The sequence below is a fragment of the Ostrea edulis genome, chromosome 6 (genome assembly GCF_947568905.1).
Source record: "Ostrea edulis chromosome 6, xbOstEdul1.1, whole genome shotgun sequence".
NCBI classification, from domain to species: Eukaryota; Metazoa; Mollusca; class Bivalvia; order Ostreida; family Ostreidae; genus Ostrea; species Ostrea edulis.
Window position 1 is genome coordinate 62,721,762 of NC_079169.1, and position 24,877 is coordinate 62,746,638.

At 33.4% G+C, this 24,877-nt stretch overlaps 1 protein-coding gene and 1 long non-coding RNA gene across 2 annotated transcripts; one reads left to right on the top strand and one right to left on the bottom strand.

The window, feature by feature from the left end:
• Positions 1 to 2,066: 2,066 nt before the first annotated feature.
• On the bottom strand, positions 2,067 to 9,765 carry LOC125648008 (ribulose-phosphate 3-epimerase-like). The gene is made up of 5 exons (XM_048874900.2): positions 9,498 to 9,765; positions 6,650 to 6,757; positions 4,070 to 4,204; positions 3,004 to 3,090; positions 2,067 to 2,780 (listed from the first exon to the last, which is right to left on the bottom strand). The coding sequence occupies exons 1-5, from the start codon at positions 9,741 to 9,743 to the stop codon at positions 2,670 to 2,672; spliced, it is 687 nt and encodes a 228-aa protein (XP_048730857.1). The 5' UTR covers positions 9,744 to 9,765; the 3' UTR covers positions 2,067 to 2,669.
• A 10,362-nt stretch (positions 9,766 to 20,127) lies between these two features.
• LOC125648011 (uncharacterized) lies at positions 20,128 to 23,928 on the top strand. The gene is made up of 3 exons (XR_007360173.2): positions 20,128 to 20,316; positions 21,487 to 21,677; positions 22,683 to 23,928. It is a non-coding gene; the product is annotated as an uncharacterized LOC125648011 (long non-coding RNA).
• Positions 23,929 to 24,877: the final 949 nt, after the last annotated feature.

Genomic DNA, 24,877 nt, shown 5'->3' on the forward strand with positions numbered 1-24,877 from the left:
CAAATATTGCTCTCATTATGAAGTAATTTGATAAGCGTATCAATGTGGTTATTGCTCGCAATTTTTTAATTTGGAACTCGGTATAAATGATTTAATGATCTCTTTAATTCAGTTGAAGATATTATTTTAAAACTATTTACAAGATTTTGTATATGGAATCAATTTTTAAAAATATATATATATATATATTATTTGGAAGCATACAATTTTGGTTGGGATAAAATATCCTAGGATATTCCCACTTCTTCCTCACCTATGGTACCAGGGGCCCATTGGATTGGATGTATTTCTTTTTTAATTACATACGTATACACACATACATTAACATACATACACACACACATACATACATATACACACACATACATACATATACACACACATACATACATATATATACATACATATACACACATACATGTATATATATACACACACACACACACACACATACATGTATATATACACACATATAAGGAATCAATTAAAGAGATCATTAATTCAATTGTGGATATGTTGAAGATATCTCTAATCATATAGTTGTTCTCTCTAAAAGAATTATTGCGGGCATGAATTGAATTAATGATATGATTAATTCAAGTGAAGAGAACAGTAATTTTTAATAACTGAGCGCATCAATTCAAATGTTGATATCATCCATTCGTTTGAGGAGAGCAATAATTCAGCTATAGCACGCATCAATACTATTACAAATTCAATGCACGTAATAATTCAGAATTGAAGATATCGTCAAATGTTGAAAGAGATCTTTAATTGAATTGTTGCGCGCATCAACTGAACTGATGATATCCTTAGATAACTAAAGATATTTTCAATTATTTGAGTTTATGTTAATTTTGGCGTTCCATATGATTCAGAGATGTAAAACACATGCATTGGGCTTGCAATCTAAGGGTAGTATACAAATACACAAACAGATTGGAGGTGGAACTGCAACCAAGCGCCCTAACCAATAGGTCCGGAAACCCCGCCTCCTCTTGTTCTCTTGACCTCAACAGGTCAACATATTGACTTGTTAATATTGACCTTTGATATTTAGAGAACAATGTTTCCGCAACTAAGCTACTGCGATCAGTGGCAAGTCATTATAACAAGATAAGTAAGTCGTTATACGAGATACAAAATGTAAGTAAGTCATTCTCATGAAATAAGTAAGTCTTTATACGAGATAAACCATTCTCACGAGAGAAGTAAGTTGTTATTACGAGATCAGTAAGTCGTTATGAGATAAGTCGCTCTAATGAGATAAGTAAGTTATACGAGATAAAGAAGTCGTTCTAACGAGATAAGTAAGTCAGTAATGAGATCAGTAAATCATTACATGAGATAAGTGAGTCATCATAACGAGATGAATAAGTCATTATAAGGAAATACACCAAGTCTTTATGACAAGACACTATCTTGAAATAACTCGTTATGAGAAAATACATATATTTGAATATCTTTTTTGAGATGATCAGGTTATCCTAAAGTAGACAAACTAAAGATCTTCAAAAATACAATGGCATCTGCCTGCATCTACATTTACACCCTACCAGAGTTATATTGTATCTCATTTTAATGATAATTTCCCATTAAAACGAGTTATCTTCTCGTTATATTAAATGCGTTAGATACATCATATTTCATTATAACGACTTAGTTATCTCTTTATAACAAGTTCATATCTCATTTTAACAAGTTATTATCTCGTTATAGAGAAATATTAACTCAATAGTTAACGGTATAAATGAGTTGGGCACGTGATTTCATTATATCCATTCCTAAACTTATGCAGTAGTCTCTTTAAAAGAACATGTCACTATAAACTCTAAAATAAAATGTCCAGAAGTCCATACTGTTGAAAATACACCTGTAAAATGAAGAACAAATCTCCAATCCTGATGAGGATACCAGATGCACATCTTTACATGGTGAATAATGTAAAAATTTCCAGAACAAGAGTACCAGAAACAGTACATAATACGCCCATGAAAAGATTATGTATAGCGTTTTTCGAAAGGTAGTATCAGCCATCATCATGCGTATAAAAGCAAACAGAAAAATTCATATTTAACATTTATACCCACATAAGTCATTAACTTGCAAACAATAATAATATCTGTTTGTTTAACAAGCTTTATATACAGAAGATGGGACCTCAATTCTGGGTATAAAATATACATATATTTTGTTACACGTATACCATGTGTAAAAAAGAAACATGTTTTATAACATTGTATATATTTACCTAGTAACCTATCAATGACATGGCAATTCACATCATATTCAACTCTGTCAGTTTTATCATCAATGGATTATTACATGTATAATCAATATAAAAAAAATCTTCTACAGTTTCGAGATTCATTACATCGATCGGTATCAACAGGAAGAAATAATCAATGCCCTCGTACAAACAAACAGACAAGAAAACATCTTTTTCATACATATCCCAAGATTTGGAAGAAACAGCCAAATCTGCATTCGGCTATTCTGAATTCAAGATCTCTTCAAATACAGCTTTCAAGGTGTTTGGACTGGTGGTATTTGACATGTGCAGCCAGTATTCAACTTTGGTATTTGCAGCAAATTGAAAAAAATGTCTGCATATAAAACGGCGACTAGCGTATAAATGTCACAGTTCAATGGCACACAATATCCATTATCTAAGACTGTTGTATTGACTGATTAACAATATCCCTCATGTAAGATATGGTTTGCTTTGGATTGTCACTATTGATAACAGCACTTCCTGATACAATCATTGTAGCCCCCGCCTACAATCAAATCAAATCTACATGTATATACACAAAATCTACGTTTTCATATCTCAAGATATTCTTTATTTGAAACCTCCTTAAAGAAAAAAAATTATGAGATGACTACATATATTGTATAACCTTATCAATATATGCAGATTAGATAGATTGTTAAAATTATTTATTCAGTGCAATGTTTTAATGAAAGAAAGAAATGAATATTTCCTGTAGTGAAACTTACATCTGCACAGTGCTGAATGGTTGATGGTCCTACACCCCCATCTACCTCAATTTCTAGGTCACTGTATCTCTCTCGTAGAAAAGACACCTGTTTCAAAAAACATCATTATCAAACATTTTGTAACTATTGAACCAGTTATATTTCCCTTCAATATGTCATTTGGTGATTCGGATACACACTACACCATGTGGTGATAAATGTTCTAAGATTTTGATGTACCTATATGCATCAGTTACTATCTATGCACCCACCCTATCCCATGCAAACACATACTGGTTTTTAAAGCTAATAATTAAACAGAATGAAAGATTTGTCAAAGAAAACATGATCTATTTTTCTCTATATGAATGCACAATCAACCTTTCCTAGAGTTTCCAAAAATTTCAAGCAACAACAGAGTTGAATGATATTAAAATTATTTTTATTAATATAGTGAATTAAATAAGTCTGTCATCATAACCTTCCTGAAAAAAAATGAACCAATTTTTCTTCATGAAACATAAATGTAGCATTTCTCTAATACAAGAATTTAACACTTCATTTGTGTGATCCTATACATGTAAATCATCTACTATGATACATATATATTATTACTACAGTAACTTGATCCGAAGAGTCGGATCACGTCGAGTTGACAGGCGTGGATCATCAGATCACATGAGACGCGAAGCGTCGAGTTTGATCTGATGATCCGCGCCTGTCAACTCGACGTGATCCGACTCTTCGGATCAAGTTACTGTAGTAATGATAAATTTATTATATACCCCCTTTTGCATTTTAAATCCACATTTATAAAATACTAAATGCAATCCAAATTATCAAAAATACAGACATACAGTGAAATTATGTTTTGTGTACGCAGTTTTGTTTGTGACGCGATCAACATTTTCCACAAGAAACGTTGCATTGATGCATTGTGACGTCATTGTGACGGCATCAGTTTCAGAGGATACTGATACGGAATCAGAAAACCAGCTGTGAAATCCATAGTATCAAAGAACGATACATTGATGGGTATATAATAAAAGTACATATACATCTTTGCAATGCATAAACTCAGATATACCTTTGGCATCATGTCTGTCATAAATTTTTGACCTCCAAATCCTGGTTCCACAGTCATGATAAGAACCATATCCACCAGATCTATAAGAGGCACCAGCACATCAACAGCTGTTTTTGGTTTCACACCAATACCAACCTTAAAAAAAATTCAAGTAAGTACAGTCCATAAACTTCTGAGAATTTTTATTTTAAGAAATGCATTTGTACGATAATGCATTATTAAAATATCATTGAATTTAAATACTGACCCCTAATCTTTCTGATAGAGTTTCAAGCATTACGAGAGTCACCATTTGATTAGACAAACAGAGCCTTCATTATTTCAGTTTGTCATCTGCCTGTCCGTCTGTCTGTTATCTCTCGGTAAACTTTTCACATTTTCAATATTATCTAACATGAACCATATCGCTAATTTCAACCAAACTTAGCACAAAGCAATTTTTGTAGAGGGGTACAAATGAATGAGAAGGAAAAATGACTACCCTTGCAGTAGTGAGATAGATACTTGTACATTTGTACAAATACCAGCAATACAAAGACTTTAAAAAGGGTGGGGTGTCAAAATAAAGTTTGTCCTCAAGATCTAATGATGAAGAAAAGTAAAAACTTGCATGGTAGTTTCTATACATTATAAAGATTCTACTTTTTTGAAGCCAAGAACCCCAAGACAACTGAACATGTAGGAATTAGCCAGCACTTTTTTCAAAATATTTCTCGAATATGGTCAGTACCTTAGAAGAAAATTTGTCAAATTGATGTGTAAGCATATTCATGCAGTGTAGATTCAGGCTTTTTTATACCATGACTCCCAGGGGTAAAGGTGAAGGTTACGATAGGGGTTCAAAGTTGAACCCCAAAATATACGAGACCAAGAATACTGGAAACAGTACATAATACACCCGTCACAAGCTCGTGTAGGGTGTTTTCTTATGCCATGAGTTGTAGAACTTTACTGAAGGTAGTATCAGCCATCATCAAGCTGTGACATACTTTCTTTTGCATTGTACGAATACAAGGTCCTAACTTACCGTTGCTGGTGAAGGACTGCAAAATTTAAGCCTATGTCTTTGAGCAGGGAGGGATGTTTTTCATGTGACATGGGGCCTTGGTGCTTGCAGTCTCATCTGGAGGACCTCCCCATTTAGTTGCCTCTTACAAAAAGGACCTATTCTAACCCGGATCCCCATGGTATGTGACAGGAGGTAAAAAGACAAACCAAGAGCTCTTTTTGTAAAATATTTACCCAATTTAGGAAATTGTTGAGAATAAAAATTCTTACAATACGCACATCTTCAAGTTGTTTACAAGGGTCTTAGCTTGAAAACAATGGAGGGGGTGAGATGGACAAACCATGTACATGTATTCACTGTGTAGTATTTCCTCAAAGGTGACTAAATTCACTAAGCTATCATTTTCTAAAAGATTAATTGATGAAAATCAAACTCCTTGCCACATTCAAATCTTCAATACTCATACAAACACTGTAAAATAAGAAGGTTCTCACTTGAAACCTGTAGAAGGAGTTAAATCAGCATATCATGTGCTCTCTATGTAATATGTCTTCAAAAGTGACATAGTTTAACAACTACTAATTTTCTTTAAAAAAACAACAACATTAAGAATATCAAAATCCTTGCAACACACAAATCTTCAATACCTATAAAATCAGTTTGTACAAGATTGCTACACGTAGCCATGTCCCCCACCGCCGCAAAAAAAGTTGAAGCACAAAAGTCCCATAACTCCTGTACTAAAATTTGTCGTATCAAAATGACGGCGCAATATGATCAACTTTATATGGTGACTAACAATCCTACAAAATTTGAACAAAATCCGTTGAGCGGTTTCGGAGAAATTGCGTCCACAAAGTGTTCCTATAGTGTAGTATGTACAAATTCGACAAATTCCCATAACTCCTGTAAAAATTGTCGAATCAAAATGGTAGCGCAATATGATTAACTACACATGGTGACTAACAATCCTACAAAATATGAACAAAATCCGTTGAGCTGTTTCTGAGGAGTAGCGTCCACAAAGTGAAGTGGGACGGACGGACGGATACATGGACACCGGTATTTCTATGTCCCCTTCCGCGTTGCGGTGGGGGACAAAAATAGGAAGGTCCTCACTTGAAAACTGAGGGAGGAATTAAGACAGTCAAATCAAATACCCTCAGTATAACATTAAATTTTCAAATAAAGGGACAAAACTCCAGCAAGAGGTCAAAATGGATCTAAAGTAATCCATGAAGAATTAGCTACACAGCAAGTTTTGGATTGATATGCGACAAAGAAATGAAAATAAAAACAAAAAAAAACCTGAATAAACAGAGGTACGTACAGACTTCACTGAACTATAATACAACCAGTCTAAAGACGGGTGTATAAAAATCTTTTATCAAGTATCTAAACTTTTTAATAATCACAAGGATGTGACTTGTTGGAATAATCTTCAGATATCCTCACTCAATGTAAATCCAAGTTTGTTCGTACCATGGCCTTCACAGTTAGACAGGCCACAATAAAAGGGGAGTAATATAACCTACGAGTCTCTTACATTTTATTATGAAGAGTTATCTCACCTTCATCCCAGCTTCCCTAATCTTCCTTATACACCCAGTGGGGTCATCTGTAGCTTCATAATGAAAAGTATACTGATTTGCCCCAGCATCTGCCATGTTCTGTACCCACTACAACAAAAACCACATTTACATGTATCTCAATTCAAATATTGCATTCTAAAATTTATCAATTCAAAATTGTGTCTATAACTAAGACTCTAGATACATATGTAATTAAAAATGCCTGTGTACACAGCATAGCATGACATCATCATTACAGACCACAGATTCCACGAAGACATGTTCCTATTGACTAGAATGTGATATACATGTACCATTAATACACAAGTTCTTGAAAATAATCCCAGACCCCTACAATTACAAGAGGATAATACTAGCAGTAATAAAGCATTTCACCAGCTATTAGCCTCCGAGTTCAAACGAGTCAACCATATTGAAACTAACTTTAAATTTCCTGTGAAGATCCACAGCAAAAGTAGTAATATTGTCCAATCGTTTTGCGCCTTTTGAACTTGAGTCATTGAGTGCTGAACAACCACAATATGGTTGACTCGTTTGAACTCGGAGGCTAATAGCTGGTGAAAACGAATCTGATCTGCCGAAATGGATGATCAATATTCATTAAAATATTGTAAAGGTGAACACAAGTAGCTATATTTTAAACAGTAATTCTAAGTTGGACTGCAACGGATGACAGATGCATAAAATCCAATGTAATGAAGGAAAATTGCATGGAGAAAATGGTGTACATGTAGGTTTAACGACGGCGATCTAATTCTCGGAAGTTACTTCTTTTCTCAAAGTTTCTGTGAAGTCAGTATAACAAAACAGAACAATATTCTGGCTTCCAACTGGGAAAACTTTTTACGCATTATCATGATTAATACCGAAGTTTTGAGAGTTTGAAGTGAGAACCGAGAATTTATGGCTGCTTTGTTTGCTCCCTTTTCACTATATACTATTCTCTTTAGAGAAGTCGAGAGGCATACCCTTCATCGACTTCTCTTCGCAAGCATTCATGTTTTGATTCTGGAAAATGTGTAAATGACTCGGTGACGGTTTATGCTTCGACCGACCTTTCAACTCAGATGTGCCTGGATTTATGCAATAGATAAGTTGTTTTCAAACATTTAACAGTAATGTACAAAACTGTCAAAAGGAAATCAACATTTACTTGCTTTAAATCCATTTTCAACATGTCCCCTATCCCGGGATTACGTTAACTGGTCTTGGGAGCTGTCACAATAGGGGACAAGTTAAGAAATGGCTGACGTAATCAGAGTTGTGATTTAAACCCAGGACAGGGGACATGTTGAAAATGGATTAAGAGCACGTAAGTGTTGATTTCCTTGTGACAGTTTTCTGCATTACTGTTAAATGTTTGAAAACAACTTGTCTATTGCGTAAATCCAGGCACATCCGAGTCGAAAGGTCGGTCGAAGCATAAACCATCACCGACTCCTGCATTTACATGTTTTCCAGAATATAAACATGAATGCTTCCAAAGAGAAGTCAATGAAGGCTATGCCTCTTGACTTCTATAAAGAGAATATAAATATATATATATATATGGCGTCGGTGGCCGAGTGGTTAGGCCGTCAGACTCTCGACCGAAAGGTCGTGGGTTCGAGTCCTGGCCGCGGCAGGGCTGACGTTGTGTCCTTGGGAAAGGCACTTTACATGAATTTCCTCACTCCACCCAAGTGTAAAAGGGGTACCTGGCTATAGACAGTGAAAGATATTGTTAGAATGTTAGTGCTCTAGCGCTTGTAATGGCAGCTTGCACTGTATGCTTCCTAGGAGGCTGAGAAAGTTCTAGATTGATGTAAGGTCTGCCAGGGTAATACTGAGCGAAGCAAGGCTCTAAAGGTAACACGTATGTAAAAGAAAAAAGTCAAAATCAGCAAAAGAAAAAGAGATAATCTCTATATACGTTCACTGAAATTTTCGTGATCCATATGGGCGCCGCCATTTATTTTTTCATTACCTGCTTCAACAGTTATTCGTGTTTTATTTTGAATGCCAATAATAGAAGACTCTGACGTGCAATTCGTAATTTAAACACTCAGTTTGTTCAAAGTGAATAGTACAATCATCATTGTAACAGGTTTTAGCAAATAAATACATATAAAACCGTAATACGACTAAATAGATGAACGAGTTCATGAGTTTCTTTGAATAAGAATATACGATAAAATTACGGTTACTTTTTTACCATTTTGAATTTATTGGTTAATTTTGTTTAGTTTTAACGGCCTTTTTCATTGCATACGGAATGTATTATTGTTGTTTATAATTGTTTGCTTTGAAAAAGAGAAAAAAGTCGAGGCTAAATGTGACATCACAATGCAGTTTACGTCGTCTTGCGTTTTATTTCCCGCGTTCAATGAATAGGCGGATCATGTAAAACTGCTGTCCCCATATAAACTCCTTTAATGAGATGTTACTGGGTGTTTAGCGCAAGGAAATTTCATTCAAAATATATATTTTTAAATGAATCATAATCTACCGTACTTAACGGAATTATGATTACCACTCGGGAAACGGAGTTATGTACATGCTTCGCTCGGTCCAACGGTCACACTGTATACATATTAATGTACATTGATTATTGTAAAGCGCTTTGAGCAGCATACGCTGGAAAAGGCGCTATATAAAACCAATCATTATTATTATTTACCAGTTTGCTCAGATTGTGTCAAAACCCTGTGTATCTACCTCTGTAGATTTTATTCGTGGTAAAACCTTTAAATTACCTTGTAAATAATTCCTAGTGTTTATAATTCTTTCTTAAAATAAATTCAACCATTCATTTATTTTTTTCTTTCTTGTTTTAAGATAACATCACCTGTTCTGGGTTTTGTACCATCATGTGCATATCAAATAAGACTCCGGGAAGTTTGGGTCGAAGACATTTAACAACCGGGTGACCAAATGTTAAGTTGGGGACGAACTGCCCGTCCATGACGTCTAGGTGTAAGTAGTCCGCACCACTGTCCATCATTCGTTGACATTCCGACGCTAAATCAGACAGATCCGAGTTAAGAATTGATGGACCTATTCGACACCGCTTGACACCGCTGGGAGCTGCCATCTTGTTGTAAATATGCTGTTGTTTGAACCCGATCTATTTGATATAGTATAGCATTTTTAATCAAAGTACTGAAAATACTGAAACGAGGTAACAAACGATAAAAAAGAAGGGAAAAAAAAAGAAGGTCACATTGATACTAATGCTATATATACGGTATATCTATTCTGTTTAATCAAAATCTCTGGTGAATGTTAGCAGTCACACATTCTCTACAGAAATATAATTTTTTCCCAATTTTTTTGGATATGTGTTGTCCTTTGATCTCATTATTTTTAGTACGATCAAGTTTTCTTTTCACACCATTCATTCTTCGTTCTAAAGATATTGTTTTAAAACTTAGATACCACCTGGACTGTCATAGCAAAAAGAAAACAAAGACCCCAAAAAGTATTCAAACTGATGAAAGACATTACACAATATAATATATCTTACATTAACACTATATATTACTATTTTGGATCCGCCCTAGAGTCAGAACCCCTGGGGGATGGCTTGCAAAATTCACAATTTTGGTACACCCTTTTCTGTTTTTCCAATAGTTTCTATATCGTATTAGCAAACTTAACGAAGTCTTTCAAATGATAAACACAATAATCACTATGATAATTTTTGCCCCACCCTTGAACCAAAAGCCTTGCCCCTGGGATCATGAAATTTACAATTTTGGCTAAGGGCTACCTACTCATTCTAAATATTTATTAAGTTTTGATTTAGTATCAATAGCATTAAAGACAATATTATCTAAATGTTTTACACATATACACTATATACATGTATACTAAAATTGTCCCGCCCTGGAGTCAGAACCTCTACCCTAGGAATCATGAAATTTACAATTTTAGTAGAAGCCATCCTTCCTGTTCTACATGTCTATGCATTAATTTTCCTTACAGATGTGCGGTGGTAGAGAAGATTTTTGAAAATTGGCCCTAAGGCCCCAGGATTGCAGGAGTCCTGAGATTTACAAAGTATGTCCCCCTTTTCCTAAGGATACTTCATACTAAATTTCAAAAGAATTGGAATGGTAGCTATCAAGAAGAAGTTTAAAATGTTCAATTGTTAACGGACGACGACGAACCCAGGTGACCTAGAATTAACTATAGTCATGTTGTCAAAACAAATGCTGCTCAAATGTTTCAAGAATTACATGTATATGTATCATCCTTTAAAACTATTTAATGATCAATTACTCTTTAACTTGCAAATCGTAATCTCTTGAATCAAAGTGGATGTAAAAATACACTTCTAGTACATCCAAGGATCCGTGTTTGCCCAACTCTCTAGTTTGTATTCCTTATAGGAGTTATGGGATTGATCACTGTTCGTTATCTTCACCTTTTCATCTACATGCATTGATGTAACAATACCCATTTTTATTCACATGTCAATTCGATATAACTCAGTAAACCCGAAATAAAAGACACCACATAGTCTTCCATATCTGCTTCTTATTTGGATATTTTATTGAACATAGATGTTTACGGCAAACTGACAACTCAACTTTATGACAAACGGAATGCCTTCTGTTTTCCATCGTCAAATTCCAATATTTATGTAGCAATAGTCCATTATCACATGCATATGGTGTTTGTATCTCTCAACTGATTCGATACACAAGAGCATGTTCTGCGAATGATCAATTTTTAAATCGAGGCTAACAACTGACAAATTATGACCTACTAGAAAGGAGTTTTTGCTAGTTAAAAATTCAATGGTTCCTTAAAGAAAACAAAAAATACGGAGTCGTATTTATCAAGCTACAATTTGATGTTATTATAGAAGTTTATGAAATTTATTTCTTGGTTATATTATTGATTTGATTTGATTTCGATTTGCACATACTATTATTTTATTGTATAAGTGCATATACAAACGGTTTGAACACAAGTTCTTTCAACTTACGGGGTTCTCACTGTTATATCATTTTCATGATATTTTCCAGAATTTCAATTGACAATCAAATGTACATTTGTCATTCAGAGCACAGATGAAAAAAAAATAATTTCAGACTTTTTTGAACTGTTGAATATATCAAAGAAATGAATCTCATTTTTGAAAATACTTGAGGGTATGAACTGTTACACTTCACGCCGGCGCGGTAAGCGATTCATGAAAAGTATGCAGTTCATACCCTCATGTATTTTCAAATTGAAACTTGTTTCTTATATTTACATTCTACGTATACTTTCATTGCAATCGGCGTTCCCAGTCGTTAAGCTAAATGTAATATATTCATACGCGCATCGTTCACAACTACATCGCATTCATGAGGAAATGCCTATCATTTCAATTAGTAAAGATATCAAATTCATGACAAGAGGCACTGGAAATATAAATATTGTAACTAATGAATTCATGATGAGAGGCATACAATCCCCGAAAATGTTTCTCCGTTTATAGGGAAAATGCACAGACTGAATGAGGTTAAAAAGTAGATGCTTTATACAGTGGGTATTACGAAAAATAAACACTCATTTGTAATCGACTTTAATGTGCATGTTCTCTTTGCATTGTACAACCAATTTCGCTATTCAAAATAGTTACAAACTCTCTAATATTATCGTGTCGCTATCAATATTAACATATTTTGTTCTCAAGCATTCCAAAATGTGGTGTACATGTAATATAAGAACAGGGCTTCGAAATTACAGTCTTCTGAGAATATTGTTTTGATGTACTTCGAATTGAATACCCGTAAGTGCAAAATTATCCACGCACGTCTCTTTACATGTATATGATGTCAGTAGTAATCTATCATAAAGGTTAGTCGGTACACTCTTCGCCATTTCTATACTTTAAGAGTTCTAACGGATGTAATGTAAATTTTATCAAGTAATGTAACGATGGTATCATAAACTCAATCTGTTTAATTTTCACCCTGAGTGATGAAAGTACAAATGATTGTAACTTTCACATTAATCTAAATCAAGGTATCTATTTTTCATCTATACGAGGGGATATTTTACCGGTGATTTGTGAGATATGGTAAAATTTTACCACGCATACAGCTGACAAAGATCAAACAATTAAATTCGTTTTTCAGTAGGTAGAAGCTTTAAAAGGCATATTCAGATATCTTTTAACACAAACAGTTCATGCTGAAAAGTATCTGAAAGGAGCTTAATACGGAAAGTAAAGGTCTGTGTACTTGTATGTATTTCTACATGTAAAAGGCTTTGATTGTTGATTAATATATACTTGACAAATTACTCGTTATGAATAAAATTAGGAAAGTATGTTCAATTTCAAGAAATTATACAAGTTGTACATTTCATATTTCAAAAAAATGAAATAATGTATCCCTATTAAAACACATAGGGTCAAAAAGGAGGTCATTGTTTTAAAAAAAATATATGAAGATGGGGGTTTTAAAATGGTAAACCTAATGGCATTAATAGCATCTATGAAGTTGTTTTGGATAAGATATCTCATGTTTTCAAATAGAGGGATAGAACATTTTATTCCAAAGTTCGACTTCAACAAATTAATAAACTGTGGAATTGAATACATTACAACATTATTGAAAACATTGAAATTTTTTTTTTGGATAGATGTATTTAAATCATGGCTAACATTGCATAACCAGGGTAAAAAGTCTGATGTTGATGCCGATGCACCTCTATTTGATAACCCAAATATTCATATTGGTGGAAAACCATTTTATGATAAACAAATATTTGACAGCGGCATCAGACAGCTTAATGATATCATCAATGAAGATGGTTCATTTCTTGGTTTTGAATCGTTTTGCAATACTTATCCAAATACAAAGATTAATTGTTTAGAATATAATAGCATTATTCATGCTGTTAAGGCTTGGGTGAAGAATTGTGGATGTGACAAAACTATCAAAAAGCTCACAAATCCATTGATTATGTCAAATATATATACATTGTTGAAATGCAACAAATCAAAACTTTTTTATGAAATTATAAATCAAAATACATCAATCACATCAGGCAAAACAAAATGGAGTGAGCTTTTAGAAGTTAACACTAAATAATGGAAAATAATTAATAAAATACCCTTCAGAGTGACAAAAGATAGGAAAATCCAGTGGTATCAATACAGAATTATAAACCGAATCTTAGCTACAAACTCTTTTTTATTCAAAATTTAAAAAAAAAATGACTCAAAGTACTGCAATCATTGTCATTCTGATGAGGAAACAATAGAACACATTCTGTGGTAATGTGATTTTTTACAATTATTCCTAGCAGAATTTGAGCATTATTTGGAAGATAAGACTGATTTACAGATAGCTGTTACAAAAAATCTTTTATTCTTGGTTTTATTGAAAATATTAGTTTGATACAAAACACTATTGTCTTATGGCTTAGATAATATGTGTACACAACAAGATGCACTGAGAAGTCCTTGAGTGTGCGTGCTGCAATATCACAAATGATTTTTTTTTTTATGAAACTCAAAAATTTATTTCGTATAAAAATGGTAAAAAGGAAAAGTTTGATGCCCAATGGAATCGATGAAACCTTCTGTTTTCTTAATTTCTCTCTCTCTTCCTCTCTCTCTCTTTCTCTCTCAAATCCCACACACCTTCAGCTTATAAGCTTTGTTTTTTGGGGTTTTTTTCTCTGGGTATAATATTAATGTATATCTGATGTACCGGTACATAAACATGAAAATATATCCCTTTATAATACTAGAAACAATGATAAGTTTTACATTCCAAAATGCAGATTAGAGTTATTCAAAAAATCATTTGTACCTGACTCTGTAAAACAAATGTAGAAGGCAGAGAAGCCATCTCAATCAATTCATTCCGCAAAAATATAACAGACATTACAAGACCACCATCATATTACTCTTTTGGAAAACGATATATCAACATTATTCATACAAAGCTAAGATATAACTGTATACTTAATTATGATCTTTATAAATTAAATATTACAAATTCTCCGTTTTGTACATGTGGACATATTAATGAAGATGTATACCATCTCTTTTTTTCTTGTAAAAATTACTCCAGGGCTAGAAATGATCTTTTTAATCGCCTTTTCATGCTTGACTTGGTTAATATTGATACAAAATTGTTATTATGTGGTGATGTCAATTTACCTCTGCAAACTAATATAACTATTTTTTCAGTTGTTCATAAATTTATAGAAGAAACTTGTAGATTTGTTTAATCATTGTACATTATACCTGTTAATTATTACCTTGCATGACATATTGTAATATTTTAGGAGAGGGACTTGTAAGTTGTCGGAACTTGTTCCCAATACTTTTGATTTCATCAATAAAATATGTTCAAAACAAAACCGGTATGTGCACACAAAAAATAAAATAAAATAAAAAATAATGTATCCCAGAGAAATTCCTTAAAGACTCCACATCTGTTTCATTTTTGGATGTTTTACTGGACATAGACTTTAATAGCATTATAATAAGTAAGAACTCAAAGTATGAAGATCCCATGACTTCAGTTTTTCCATCGTAAAATTCCTTATTTATGTATTAATCCATTAACAATTGCTTATGGTGTTTACGTCTTCCAGCTGATTCGGTACGCGAGAGCAGGTCTATGTATGATCAATTTTTAAACGAGACAGCCTACTGACAATTATGAAGGTATACTACATTGCCATAATGGTTGCCTTCCTTTTAAAACATGAATAAAAATATAAATATCAACAATATTTATATATTCCTTTTAGTTTTAATTGCATAGCTGATTAGCTTAGTAGGTTAGCGTATTTACTGCAAATCTGTATATCCCGACTTGGAGTCCACTGAGTAGGGGTTTGAATTTTTTCAATTGATTTTCTACTAAAATTGCATTTTTGACTAAATAAAGTAAAGTTTAAAGTTTTCAATTTCAAAATAGTGATGTACATATCCTTCATTTTTCACCCAGATCAAATTTCTCTGATGTAGAATTCCTCCTTAATTAAGTTGATATTACAAGTCAACAGTAGTGTATAAAGAACGGCCTAACTATTGGTGTGAAACACGTCAGACAGCATTTGACCTAATAATTGGTTGTATTGGCAAACTAGATCGTTATAATGACCATAGAATTTACCAAATGCTGACTTTAAACGAGACTTTTGCAATCTAATTAAAATCAGACTTCTTAGATCCGCGCCGTATACTCTGCATAAGTATTGTAGCGATTGTGAGCGTATCTCAGGATCTGATTTTAATTAGGTTGGAGACTTATGCTCCGTGATCCTGATATGTTGCAAAATGTGAGTGGATAAGATGATCTAATTTTGATTTACTGATCCCACAGGCAATTGCATCGCTTGGGGTCGAATTTACTATATAAAGAGTACTCTTTACATAGTAAATTCGACCCCAAGCGATGCAATTGCTTGTGACTGATCCCAATTCTGGTGTCTCCAGGGATTCGTGTTTTGTCCTGTTTTCGATTTTGTATTCTTTATAAGGCTGATCACTATTTGTTATCTTCACTTATTTTATGTATCCTATTCCATGTAATTAATAATACATGTCATGTTATAAATATACGAAAATACCACTAACAGAATGATTGAGAAATGTAAAAGTGCCAGATGATTCATGTAATGGTAACAGAGCCGAGTTATAGGTATTATATTGGGGGTCCTATAAATTCGCTGCGTTAAAATAGTACGCTTTCATGTAATTCATACAGTGTTTCCATATCTCATAAGATATTCTATACAAATTAAGCAGAATCAAGTAGAAAACGAAATTGGTTGCAACGACACGTGCATGTTACTAATACATATAAACATGCATACCATACAATTATTGACACTTCTGAGATCAATAGCATTACTTTAGATCAACACTTTACACGACCATTCCTCACGATAATGGAGAAGCTGAAATCATCCCGTCGAATTGAAGGCCACAGCAAGAGATTTTTTCTTCTCATGTAGAAGTGTTTGAATAAATTTTGCTTCATAGGAATATAAAAATAGGTCAGCTATCAAAGGAGCACAATTCGTACCCATGAACATTCCAACAGACTGTTGGAAGACCTGATCACCGCAGACCACAACGATGTTGTCATTGAGGAACTCCAGCATATTTTTTATTGACCCTTTTAACTTTTTTTTAAAAGAGCATACGCAACGTACCTAATGTGTTTAATTTCCCACTGAATATTTCCAGCATTAATTTCTTGTATCATGCATTTGATCCGATGTTCATGTATTATTTTTGTATAAAATTACTTTAAAGCAGATTAAATAGTTTTTAAAGTTATTAACTTTCCATTAATTACATGCTTGTAAACATTTGCATGCAAAAGAAAACAGTGAAAAGATTATATTTAAAAAGTAAATAGTAGCGGTAACGCATAATTTGTGTCTATAAGTAACCCCACGCGGGTCGTGGAGAATCCCAACATGAGGTATGAAAATCAAAGGCAATTGTCCAACTTTCAGGCTGATAGAGCGTAAAACAACCAATTACTATGAGGTATTTGATATCTTCATTAGTCTTAAATTTATGGCACGGTACTGTTGTGACCAAATACACAGCTATACGCTGAGATAAGATCACCGATGTCTTAACGGGTCACGTGACTGTGACTTGAAAATGTCCGAGTGAATGTTGTTTATAAACACCGATTTCAAATCAAATAATTCTGGTTAAAACAGGTGAAGTAACGTATGACATGCCGTATAGCCTCTTAAATACATGTACGTACGTGTTATGATTTAACAACGTTTTTACAAGGCGGAAAAAAATTATCGAAATTCGGACCATACAACTTTAAAGGTTGAAAACTCGTCTTCAGTAAAATGGAGGAATTCTCTGTACATTTAAAATGACCATCAATGTTATTTTAGAAATTGGAACTAAAAACTTATTGTATAAACAAACAGGACAACACCATATAATGATGATATGAAAAGAGCATTGCGTATTTCCAAGTGTTCGACTATTGGGAGATGAGTGTATTGGTTTTTTTATTGACAAAACAATGCACGGGTTATCTCTCTTTGAGAAAGGGACTAGTCAACAGGATGTTATGATTTTACATTCTGATAATCACAGCAGTTACTTTAGAAACCTTTCATGAATAAACAACAAATCAAGTTCTTAGCAAACTGCATCTTCTCAAGCCAAGTGCCCGATTCTTGGCTTGAGAAGATGGACACACTTGGGTATTAATCTGTAACGGTAAGTACCCTGAACACTCTTTGTAGTGTGGTTCAATATCATTTCACACAATAGTATAGTACATGTAACTCTTCATTTGAGGAGATGTTAAATAGGGAAGAGTGTCTGAGCAGCAAACTCGTTACTTTTTAATTTTTTTTATTTCACCAGCTAGAGAAATATTGAGACAAATTATCATGTTATATTTTGATCCGCCTATGTACAATTATAATCAATATGAGCATATTCGAAAGCAGTAAAAAAGTTTAATGAGAGGAAGGATTTATTCTTGTGCCAACCATACCGGGTTTTTTTTTTTTTTTGTGTGACATCCATTCGGAAATAGTTCCCTTGCTGGTATTGCTAGTGCATACTGTACTGGAAACGCGCACCGAAGTTTTTATGAATTTTAAACTGTAGCGAATATTGTATATGTACTGTAGTTGAATAGAACGCAAAGGGAATTTTTACGAAGTAATAGTGAACTTTTTGCCTATAAAATATATACACTGTACATCCGAAAAAATCAATATATACTGTTTATGTATCTTGAGTTTGCCATACATACGATGATTGCCCTTTATTTTAGACTCGCAGTAAGATAAAGTGTGCAGATACAGAGTCCTAACGGCTATCGTCGTGGGCACCATGCACGGGTAAAAAGAAACCGGGAAAATGACATGGGCCCATGTTCGATTCATAGCATAATTTAAGAAATGTATCAGGAATTTAAAAGGCTTTCGGTTTACCTGGGTATTTCGGAGAATTTTAATATCCAACTATCATGAAAGGCGAAAATAACGAATTCGAACAGTGATCAATCTCATAACTCCCACAAGGAATACAAAATAAAGAGTTAGGCAAACACGGACCCCTGGATACCAGAGGTGGGATCAGGCGCCTAGAAGGAGTGAGAATCCCCTGTCGACCAGTCACATCCGCAGTGAACCCTATTTCTTGATCAACTTCCAAACTCAGATTTAGTTTTGATTTAAAGGTGCGCTGTAACTATACCACGTAATTTTTCTATCTGATCTTAATTTATAGTGTAATGTAAGGCGGTCACCCAGCCACTTAAGTGCTGATCACACTCGCCGTTGTTTATTTTGCGTGATGAAGAGAGGCACTCTACCACATCACTAGAAAAGCTAGCTCACTAGCGAGGATGTATAAGTACCTTCTTATACTGTCAGCTACACTAGCTATAGGATTTGTAGCTGCAGATCCGTAGCTCTCTGGAAATATTTTTGATAGACCGGGGAGATACAGATCCCCTCCTTATAGAAACATTCGATTTATAGCGCAAGGTTTATTTTTGTGCATGCACGATTCAGGTCTTTTAACTCTATATTTTTAGATAGATGCACACAGGCGTAATGGGAGAATATGGTGGGTTTTTTTATATACTAGACAGCTAGTTGAAAATAGATATAAGACCTAAATCGTTTGCATAAAAGGTAAATTATAAATCTGGTTTTTTTGTCATTATTTTATCTTTAGGAGAACTCGTGTATAAATGAAAAAAATAATTTTGTTACGGGTTTAAAGGGCCAGGATCGATATGCCCTGTTGAAGTGGTAAAGGTTTTCCATATATTCAACAAAATTTCTCTATAATTGTTCAAGTAAGAAAATCTTCAAGTTGAATTTCCGTAAGGGAGGACTTGCTGGGCTCAAGTACATGTATATATCATGTGCGTGACATTTGAAAGTCTGGCCTTGTTAACAAAGTACGTTTGACTAATTACAGAAAAGATATTACTGAACATTTCACACAAGAATTTATTTCGTGCACTTTATCAATTGTTTTGTTCTGTCCTCAAGCACGTACTTAATTAAAAATGATCTGCACGTTATACACTAAGCCACGTGAATTTTTGTTGCAGTATGATGGATAGAAAATTGCCTATAGGGTATGGTTTGTAAAGATTATATCGCGGTCACCTTCCCTTCTTTTATGCAAGCAGTGTTGATTGTCAACGACCACTTTACTCATTATGCAAAGTATTTTGCCCTCAAAATGCTGATTTTCGCTAAATTGTAGGAATGAAATAGCTAAGCTTGATAATACTAAATCATTAACATTATCATCTTTTTTCAGCAATTCAAGTCCATATCTAGCGTATATTTATAAACAAGATTAATTATTATTCACCAGAGAGTCCTTTAATTAAATTTTGAATTGGGACTCTGCATTATATGCATCGAGACAGCTGTTGCAAAGCTAATGGTATAAAATTGATTTACCACAGGCCATTCATATTTATTCCTCACCATCAACTGTCAAAGTAGGTAATGCAGATTCGCATATATACGTTTATGTTCGTTTTCGTGGTTTCCTTTATTTAAAATTCTAATGATTCCTGAATTAGCCACTGCCCTTCTGTCTACGTAAGCTCTTGTTGTCATATTATTAAATCAACCATCTTCTTGACGTCTTGTGTATCAAGGTAAGATTGTTTTGAATCTTTGCTATATTTTCTAGGAAATATTTACGAACAACCAACTTTCTACTACATTATCACGGCAACCTATTGTATTTTTGATTTCTCTATCAATTTTACTGTGAGAGTGAGCAAACAGAGGTGGCAGTAATTATATACCTCACATTCAATGTGCAGTAAAAATATTTCGACGCATATCATAACAGTTATTTTGATACATATATAACGAGTCAACGCCTACTTGATGATTTACAGAGTGGTGGGGTACTTCATTAATATTCGACAAACATCTATGTTTTAACAAAAACAAATATGGTGATTTAATTGAACATTAAGGTAATTAGATCTAAATGTATAACGAGAAGATAATGAACAATTTTGATTGATTTAAATCAACATAAATGTCTTTTGAGGAAAGTGAAGTAGATCAAATTCACATGAATGGTAAATGATTAAATCCGACCTTTTTGCACTTGAAACATTTTTGAAGAGTTATTTGTCCTTCCTAAAAATAAGAAAAATCTAATTTTCTATAAATGTGTGCGGTAAATGATTAATTTAATTATATATTTTCATAAAGAGAAAGTGTATGTAACCTTTTACCAAGAGATTTGTATGAAAATATAATTTTTTTTATTTTTTGTAAATAAATCTTCCCTTAGACCACAATGTAAAATTCTAGGTGAAATAAATCAAGAAGTAAACAAAATTTTGAAAATTCCTATGGTGGATTATTTTGTTTTTAATGAACCCTTCAAAATTACACCATGATTACAAAAATCCCACCATCCATTTATTAGATAAAAATATGGTTGCTATACATCGAATACCTTAATTACAGCATCCTTTATATGAAGTACTCTTTTTTTTCAAATAAAACAGCATGGTCTTGTCACTTGAACACTTGCTTTCAGTTTAGATTGAAATTGAGTTTAAACAAAATAATACACGAGATACAACTTAGCTAACTAGACACAGGTTTCCTAAATGACATCAAATCTATTGATCTTATGTTTAGCAAATATCAATGAATTTTTCCAAGACACTTCCAAACAAAATGAAGCCAATAATTATATTTTGTATTTGTAAAATTTCAGATTCAGGATCATAATTGTTGCACTGTTGAAATATAACAATTTTATTAGCATTTAAAGGCAACATCAACATGTTTTCTAGGATTCTTTCATCTAGACGAACATACATCGTGAAATGGCTTCCAAAAGATATCTGATCATGTTGGTGGCAGTTTTGTTCTGTGTATCGATTGCATATTCAAATCCAACCACAGCGAGCCCAACGTCAACGACAACGACTTCGACGAAAATCAAACTCCTGAAACTCTTCTGCAGTGCTCTAAAGCAAGCAAAGTTGGTTCATATTCAACTTAGTTAAAAATTGTATCAGACCCCTTTGTATGAATGTTTAAAAAAAAAAAAGGAATGTACAACCAGAGGACAAGGGACATAACTCATTCTATTTCCTGTATACAGAACATTTTAGGGATTGAGCACTCAAAAATGTCATTATATACACAGCAATATAGAGATTATTGTCTTGGGGAGTAAAATATAACATATCATTATAAACTACACATCAATATAGAGGTTTTTGTCTTAGGGAGTAAAATATAACATATCATTATAAACTACACATCAATATAGAGGTTTTTGTCTTAGGGAGTAAAATATAACATATCATTATAAACTACACATCAATATAGAGGTTTTTGTCTTAGGGAGTAAAAGATACTTTAGGAACGGGGTAAGTAGTTTGATTTCTTTCTCCAAGCAAGAAGTATATGCCGAGACTGTAGCTCTACTGCTCAGGTCAAATAAAACATCCAAACATGAAATCCATCTACAGACCAATAAATTTCTACGTAATCTATATTGCTACATTATCTCAGGTAAAAGAGGCATATATTCTAAGTAGCATATTATGTCTAGGCAACATGTGTTCAATGTGTAATTCAAATGTCGAACAGACTGACCGACAGACGGCAAACACCTCACATTGTATACATTCTAAAACCATTTCATTGATTGTTAGATCAGTTGTGAACGAGACGCTTCCCATAGCCTGCAGGTTCATCGGGAAGTTTATGAATATACAATATAATATGTTTTACAAAATATGATATTATCTTTTCTTGCTTCATCTTTCAAGTAGCCTTAATCATTCTTATTTATTTATGATATCTACAAATGTATATGTGTATTTATTATTCGTTTATTTACAACACATTTGTTTGATTTCATTAAAGTGACAAGGAATAATATTATGCTAAATAATGTATGATACACGATAAACATGAACAAAATCAATCTTGAAAAATAAACGTATGCAGAAACAAATTTTTGTTCTCTTTCCAGAATAAGCGATAATGCACGCTGTAAGTTGCAATTCTCTAGAAGTGGATCTTGGACTTAACATGGAAATTTCACGTGTGCACGTTCACCATAACCAACAAATGCAGTGGTTTTGACTGCGAGTAGTCTTACACAATGTATATAATCATCATTCACAATATCGATAAGCAATATTTCTGCCGTTCCAAAGAGGTTATTTAAGAAGTAATGCAAATATTTTTTTATTTACCAGTTGTGAAAATTATTCCCTTTATGCTGTAAAAAGAAAAAAAAACCATAGTTTAGTGATCGAGTTACTATCCTGAATTTCGGAAGCTGGAGTAGGCATGATCATTTGTACACAAGTGCCTGGAAGCTGGGGCTGTGGTGATGAACTTCAAGGTCTCCAAGTTCTTGTTCTTAACACATTGGTCAAGCTCCCGGTCTATTTTGGTGAGGATTTATTGAGTGTTGTGATGTCAGATATTACGTGTACAACGCAGGACTCTAAGTGGAATAATGACCAATGAAGATCTGTTCATCTTGACCATTGACGGTCTGTTAAATGTGAAAAGAAGCTTGAGGCAAGACAAGTTTTAAAAAATGCAATGTTAGACACATGTGTTTACATGTAACGTGTGTGAGGTAGGACTTCTTTTTCTAGCCTATACACTGGGCTGCGTTGAAGATCGTAGCGTCTAGGTATGGTGGCTGATTTGTGCCATTTTACAATTTATCGTCTTTTCTTTATTTTGAGGCGAAAATAGCTAATATCATCATTATGTCGTCTTTTTGTTATTTTGGGACGAAAAGTCTCTATCTAGATATCGTTTGTTTTTTTGTTTTTTGTTTTTCCCCTCTCGAAATAACATAAGGACAATAAATTGTAAAATGGCACAAATCAGCCACCATACCTAGTCCCTAGGCTAGCCGCTACGATCTTGAACGTAGCCCTGATGTATTTTGAAGGATTTAGCTCGATCCAACTACTGCGTGAAAATCTTTCAACAAAAGGAAAATATATCGACTGAAGAACTCCTTTACAAGTGTAATTTCTTTCACTGCTAAAGATTCCGTGATTCTCAGAAAGATGTCTATGGAAAATGTAATGCAGGTGTAGCGTTATAATCGAATAGATTATAGCGTGCAAACTCAAGGAACTATCTCAAAATACCCAGTGTTTTCTTGTCCTTACTTTATTTGCAATACTTTTTTATACACTCCTCATAGTACAATATTGTATGCAATAAAATTAAACAATCAAGCTAAATTCTATTGTTTGTCTTGATGGTTTCGGTTGATTTCGTCTGTTACTGTCACAATTGTGTTTGTTCAATATGTTGTTTCTCATTGGAAATACAATACATGTTACATAAAAATACCTGAATTTTGTTTGCGATTTCTCCAAACATTTAAAGAGATACGAATTTCTGTGCACTTTGTTTGGTAAATGTACAAGTAATTTTCCAGTAGCATTCTTCAATTTTCCATGTTCATTCTATCTTTTACATCATAAGTTGTTGAAATCGTGATCTAGCAAAAAATGTTTAAAATACTAATAATCTATTTTCAGCAGTAAGATTTACCCTTTTTATTGTACAAAAGCATCACATTCATAGACGTGAGCATGCGCAAGTAATGAGAGACGACTAAAGATAAAACCATGTACTTATAAGATGTTACATCTATCTATCTTATGTCTTATTTGACTTTTACTTCCACTCTCTTGTTTTACTGTAGTCTTGCCTTTACAATGTAAATACAAATATATCAGACAAGTCACTAGTAACTTGAATGAGCACGAAAATTCCGGAAGAATTTTGACAACGTCACAAGTATTTACCAGGAAATTCTTGAAATCTTGAACATTCTTTGATAATAATTTTTATTAAAAACAAGCTACATCATTGGATTTGAGCCAGTTGACCGTTTTTGAAATGTGTAACACACATAATGGTTTAATACTGACGTTCTGCAGAGAATTGGAATCCGAACTAGAAATACATAGAAAAAAAATCAACCCAGTTTGACTTAGGCGCAAGAGTGGCCGTTTTCTGGCATTGACGTAAATTAACCCCCTTAATTTCGAATGTTTGTTTCAATGTATAAAAAGCGAGACGAAATCAATCTCTTTATATCTTCCTACAAAATTTCGAGACCGAGGAGAACAAATTTTTTTTTTCATGAATGCGTGAAAAATTTAATTTTCATAATCTTTT

What these genes read in the sequence shown, in the direction of transcription:
- LOC125648008 (XM_048874900.2), bottom strand. Translation starts at nt 9,743, where the DNA reads ATGGCAGCTCCCAGCGGTGTCAAGCGGTGTCGAATAGGTCCATCAATT. An exon ending in TGACAGACATGATGCCAAAG is followed by an intron (nt 3,091 to 4,069) that starts GTATATCTGAGT and finishes TTTTTGAAACAG; the next exon opens with GTGTCTTTTCTACGAGAGAG. An exon ending in CCATTCAGCACTGTGCAGAT is followed by an intron (nt 2,781 to 3,003) that starts GTAAGTTTCACT and finishes ATTTGATTGTAG; the next exon opens with GCGGGGGCTACAATGATTGT.